The 5887-nt window shown below is 48.6% G+C and overlaps 1 protein-coding gene across 1 annotated transcript; it reads left to right on the top strand.

The window, feature by feature from the left end:
• The first annotated feature begins 239 nt into the window (after nt 1-239).
• Nucleotides 240-5678, top strand: NXPH4 (neurexophilin 4). The gene is made up of 3 exons (XM_055003784.1): nt 240-254; nt 4379-4423; nt 4911-5678. The coding sequence occupies exons 1-3, from the start codon at nt 240-242 to the stop codon at nt 5676-5678; spliced, it is 828 nt and encodes a 275-aa protein (XP_054859759.1).
• The last annotated feature ends 209 nt before the right edge of the window (nt 5679-5887 follow it).

The following is a 5887-nucleotide window of genomic DNA, read 5'->3' as shown; positions in this document are numbered from 1 at the left end:
TACTCGTTTCCATGTGTCGAAGCATCGAGCGGGAGGGGCGGAGCACTCTTTAACTAGGTCTGCGTCTTCTGAGGCTGGTGAGAAGGCGGCTTTGAGCTCTCATGTAGAATTTGATAGGCACAAATTCTTTGGGACTAAAAGCTCAGTGTGAATACATCTGGAGGAACTAAATGAGGAGAGGCACCTCTCCCCCCGCCCCTCTTTAAACTTCTGATATTGAAACCTACAATGTACGATTGATGCTCTCACTGAAGGTAAGGAGTGTAGGTTAGGTTTTAATGCATGGGCAGGAAGTACAATATGAAACAATGCAAGCAGTCTTTTTACTCCATGGGCTGGGGTGGGGAGGAACCGGTCACCAGAGTGGCTGGCTCCACACCCAGAGAAGCTTTATGTTGCTTTAAGAGCTCCAGGACATTTAGAGTCTCTCTATACAAGACATCTTACAAAGGGAAGCTCCAGTGACTTACTTTCTGTGTGGTCTTATATTCAAGTATACTATGTCTCTCTAGCGGTATATGTGTATCCATGACAGGAGAACAAGTGTAAGATCTTTCACTTGAGTGTCCCTGTGTAAGATGTCTTGTGCAGAGAGACTCTAAGGGCCAAGCTACAAGTGACGAATGACACTTGAACGGCAAGTGGATTGAGTGGAGAGCAAGTGGAGGGCAAGTGAACAGGGAGGGATACACTTGCCGTTCAAGTGTCGTTCGTCACTTGTAGTTTGGCCCTCAGAGCGAAACTACAAGAGACGAATTACAAGAGGATGCTCCCTTGAAGGGAGTTGCACTGTTAGCCGGGAAGCCGAGTTTTAAAAGACAGATAGGAAAGCTCTGTCATTTTCCCCTCTCTTCAGAGCTGCAAAGATCACTCCTCTGGGTTTATTTCCTCTTTGCCTCCTAGAAGAGGAGGTGAAACTGACAGCAGGAGGCGAAGAGGAAATTAACAAAACCTCTGAGGAGCAATCTTTGCTGGCTCTGTAGAGAGGTGAAATTGACAGTCTTCTGATCTGTCTTTTAAAACTCAGCTTCCTGGCTAACATTGTGACTCCCTTCACATGCGCATCCTCATGTAATTTGTCTCTTGTAGTCTAGCTGTTAGAGTACAATCCTTGAGTCTGTGACTGGGCTAAGACTGGAGAAAGGTGGGCTAAAAATACCCTTAAAATAAATTAATGCTTTGCATGTTTACTCAGAAGGTTGTCCCACTGTATTTATCGGGGCTTACTTTATTGCCATCTGCGTCTCTAAACCCAACCGTGCCTCTACACTTGGCAGGACTGAGCAGTCATAATGAGAAGTCAATTGAGGGAAAGTTGGGAAAATACAGGAGAGTGTAGAAGTTTTGATTGATAACATCACTTCTTCCCTAGGGGTGTCGAAAGCAACTTTACAACCATCACTCTCTCTTCCCTCATTTTATCGTCACAATGACAAACCTGTGAGATATGTTAAGCTGACCCACTCGTAACTGAGTGGGGACTGAAACAGGGTTAACTACTATCTGTAGAAGTGATGGGGTAGAAATGAGGGAGATGGGAGAGATGGGCAAAAGATAAATAGCTGACCATTATTTTTAGTTGCCAGCAAGGACTATGGGCCAAACTACAAGTGACCAATGACACAGGTTGGACACTTGTGAGCTTCCCTCAAGTTTGGATGGGAAATGTAGGCAGCTTGGCGGAATGTTGGACAAGTGACAGTTGAAAAGTCCGTTGGACAGCAGTCGGAGAGCCAAGCTGCAAGACCAGGACGCCTACATTTCCCATCAAAACTTGAGGGAAGCTGACAAGTGTCCAACCCGTGTCATTCGTCACTTGCAACGAACCTCAGCTTTTGCACAACGACTTTCCAAGCACCGCACAACTGCAGCCTGGCCTCTCCCCACAGAGAACTGCAGAGCTTAGATGACAAACGAGGTAGCTCTTCCACAGGTGTGAGTTACTTTCCTTTGAAAAGAAAGGCAAACCCCTCCCCACCAATTACTTTAAGCGTGGCTATTGTACACGATGCAAGCAGCCTGTTTTAAGAGCTGTCACCACAAATACACACATGTGTCGTAATAAAGCCTTGTTTTGCCATCATCGATCATAACAACAAGGGGAATGCATTGGCGTGTTTCCCAAGAGATTGGAGGAGAAATGAACTCAGGGCTAGGCAACAGCCTATCCTAACTCACAGGGTGGTTGTTGTGAGGAGAAAAAAATGAATGAATGAATGAATGAATGAATGAATGAATGAATGAATGAATGCAAATGGAGGAGGAGAAGAGTGAAGGCCCCCCTGAGAGTTCATAGGCTTTTATGTAAGAACCCAAAATGGCAGAATTGTTTGCTCTTCATGGATATTTTTGGGGTGTGCCTGTTATTTGTCCCTGATTAAACAGGTCAGTCTGAAGGCAGGGTTGCTGGCAGGCGAAGGGTCATGCCCTTCAGACTAAGACAGCCTTTTGATCTCTGCCAGGCTGCGCGTTTAACAAGCAAGCTTCTTCATGGTGAGAGGCTGGTGGTGGAGCTCGATGACCCCCTCAAAGCATCCGCTGGCTTGGAGGAGAATAGCATTGCCATTAAGTGGCAAGAGCCGGCTTTGCTAATAGGCTGACTTGACCGCCTTTACTCCAGGGCTGGGCTTGGCCCCTTGCGTCTCCTGGCGGCCTCAGTCTTCGCTGGCAAATCTCCCCGTGGTTTCAGTCATCACCTTTTGCCGCTCCCGTCTCCCTTTTAATGAGCATCCCTGCGTGCTCCTTGTACCTGTGAACAGCACGCTGTGCCTGCAGCTCCTCTTCACCTGCTGCGCGTGTGGTTGGCTGCCTTGGGGGATTTGGGCTGGAACCAATCAATCAAGAAGCGTTGGTAGCGAGGGGGTGGTTGAAAACGAGACATGCACAACGGCGCTGTTTTATTCCTTCCCTCTCCTCCTATATCATCTCTTTCCCCCCCCTCTTCTGGCTGTGTGGCTTTGTGCTGGGGGATGTGGGGCTAAGATCTGGGAGGCACAAGTTTAATTCTCCAAGTGATACTCCAAAGCCTCGGGCAAATGTCTTGCGGAGCAGAGCCATTCTGGTCAATCAAGGCAGGGAAAGGAGGAGGGCGGGCCTTTCTGGGGCATTCATCAAGGCTTCACAGAGCTCTGCCAGAGGCCTTTTGCTCACAAGTGGGCTCGTAGCTGTTGTTATCAACTTTCTCAAAGGAAAAGCTGATGACAGCGTACATGTTCCTTCCCAGGCACAAAGCATGAGGGGCTGATGGGATGTTTAATCCAGCACAGGGAAGCAGAACGAGAACTGGCAGAAGTAAGTCAAAGAGTGCAGAGGGGAAAAATCAAATCTGAATCGAGGCACCGTTTCCCACTGGGGAAGAGTACCTGGAGAGAGGTGGGCATCCCATCCCATCCCTCTGTCAGATCCAGGGAGGGTAGGGATACGGGCTGATTCACGCATTACAAAGTCCACAGGGACTTGGAATTAGGCTCTTTGCTTCCCAGGCATTCAAATTCAAATCAGGGCCACCGTGTGCCAGGAGAAGGGATTTCATCCTTTGCCCTCTGTACCATTTTCCCGACCTGAAATGGGCCCAGGGAGCTATTATTTTCCCAACTTAGGACATTGATGCATAGTGGTCTTACACCCAGGGCTTTTTTTCTGGGAAAAGAGGTGGTGGAACTCAGTGGTGGAACTCAGGACCGCACAATGACGTTACTTTGGATCAGCTGGAACAAGGGGGGAGTTTTTAAAAGTTTAAATCGCCCTTGGCGAAAATGGTCACATGGCCGGTGGCCCCGCCCCCTGATCTCCAGACAGAGGGGAGTTTCTTCTCTGTCTGGAGATTAGGGGGTGGTGCCACTGGCCATGTGACCATTTTCAAGAGGTGCCGGAACTCTGTTCCACCACTTTCCGGCTGAAAAAAACCCCTGATTACACCCATTTCCCTAATGGCACAAGTAATGATTCTCTGGGGCCATTTCAGACTGAGAAAGTGGAATGGAGGGAAGGCCAAAGTCCTGCATGCTGCAGTTCTGATCTGAGTCCGGCCCCATGCACTTGAGAGGCACAGAACTCCCCCGTGTCCGATCCAGAGTCCTCACAGACTTTGCAATGTGTGAAGTGGCCCTAAACTCATGTTCTTCTGTCCAATGGAGGTAATGTGTTGAAATGAAAGCTACGGATTTGCAAAATGGAAAGCACAAGCCAGTGGAACCCATATATTGTCAGTTCTAGAACTCCGAGCCTCAGATACAGCAGATCAATCCAAGGTTACTCAGGCAGTCGGCCTGTGTTTGCTTAGAGTCATACTAGAGGTTTCAATGGCCACAGGCCAACCCGTGCCCACCAATGCCATTTTAGAGAAGAAGTTAGCCATTTAAAAATTGCTGTGGCTCAGCAGCACCTATGCAGTCTTGTCCCCCCTCCACTACCACTTTTAAGTGCAGAAATATTTGTGGGGAGCTGTGAAAAGGCAGGGAGGGGAAACAAGATCGCATGGTGCTATTGCACGAATTGGGCCCTCGTGACAATTTTTAAACAACTAATCTTTTGTAAAATGGTGTTATGGCTTTTGTATGCAAATATGCCTTGGCTGCGCCGTCCAATCAGGTTGCGGAATTTGGCTGTTCCCAGTTGCAGAATTTGCAGTGTGTGGAGTTGCAAAACATTGGTTTGTGTGGCCTGAAGTTAACACTAGACAGAAACCAGGAAACAGGAACACCCCCCCCCCGCCCCGCGCTGGGGTCCTAGGGCACCCATTATACAAAGACAAAACATCTCACAGAGCATACCCTGTAATCATTTTGGCGCCCTGAAGGAAGTGCAAATGTATGCAAAGTAGGGTTGAAAAGGCTGCAGTGTATGGATAATACATGATCATGGAACATACCGAGTCTAACTTTTGTTCCTCATTTCTACTTCTTCAATAGGCTGTATGTGTGGAAGGCCATATGACCAAGACCCTGAATTACCTCGAAATGGGCCACTCGAGTGTCTTGAAGCCTGGGCCATATGGCACTGCTTTGAAATCTCACCCGCTCAGTCCTGCTCGGATATTTTCCAACGAGCCCGCCAAAGCCAAGTTAGACCCATATAGCAGTGCCCTGAGTCCATGGGACTGGAGTAAGAACCGGACCGCGATGGAGCACTTCAACCAGCGAGCCAAGAGGAAGCCCTCATTGAAAGCGGGACGTACCAAAAAAATCTTTGGCTGGGGGGACTTCTATTTCAACATCAAGACCCTGAAGTTTAGCCTGCTGGTGACGGGCAAGATCGTGGATCACATTAACGGCACCTTCAGTGTCTACTTCCGGCACAACTCCTCCAGTTTGGGCAATGTCTCTGTGAGCATTGTGCCACCCACCAAGGTGGTGGAGTTTGATGTCTTGGTTCCGCCTATCCACACTCAACATCTCCACCCCCAGCAGTCTACGTTAGCGGAGCCCAAGGAATCCAAGACCTTCAATTGCCATGTGGAGTATGAGAAGACTAACCGGGCACGCAAGAACAAGCCGTGCCTCTACGACCCCTCCAAGATCTGCTTTACTGAGCATACGCAGAGCCACGCCGCCTGGCTGTGTGCCAAGCCTTTCAAAGTCATCTGCATTTTCATCTCCTTCTTCAGCATTGACTATAAGCTGGTTCAGAAGGTCTGTCCAGACTACAACTTCCAGAACGAGAATCCCTATTTTGGCTGACGAGGAGACGGACATTTGAGGGATGGGGACATGGGAGTTAAGTGGTGGGATTTTTTCTAAAATCAGGGTTGGAAAAACTTTGTCCAGTGGTGAAAGAGTTAAGAGAAGAGGCTCACACTTCGTGGGAGAGAAATGGCCAGTTTGGAAATTGAACTGGAATCTGTTCCGTCAGATAGAGATCCCCTTTCCAGTGGGCGCTGAACTTCCCA

Source organism: Eublepharis macularius, chromosome 19, assembly GCF_028583425.1.
Source record: "Eublepharis macularius isolate TG4126 chromosome 19, MPM_Emac_v1.0, whole genome shotgun sequence".
In the NCBI taxonomy this organism is placed as follows: domain Eukaryota; kingdom Metazoa; phylum Chordata; class Lepidosauria; order Squamata; family Eublepharidae; genus Eublepharis; species Eublepharis macularius.
Note: the sequence above shows the minus strand (reverse complement) of the source record. Positions and strands in the feature narration are given on the sequence as shown.

Excerpts from the sequence above, each read along its gene's own strand:
- NXPH4 (XM_055003784.1), top strand. Across the intron at positions 4,424-4,910 it reads CTCCACTACCACTTTTAAGT|GCTGTATGTGTGGAAGGCCA; the intron begins GCAGAAATATTT and ends CTTCTTCAATAG.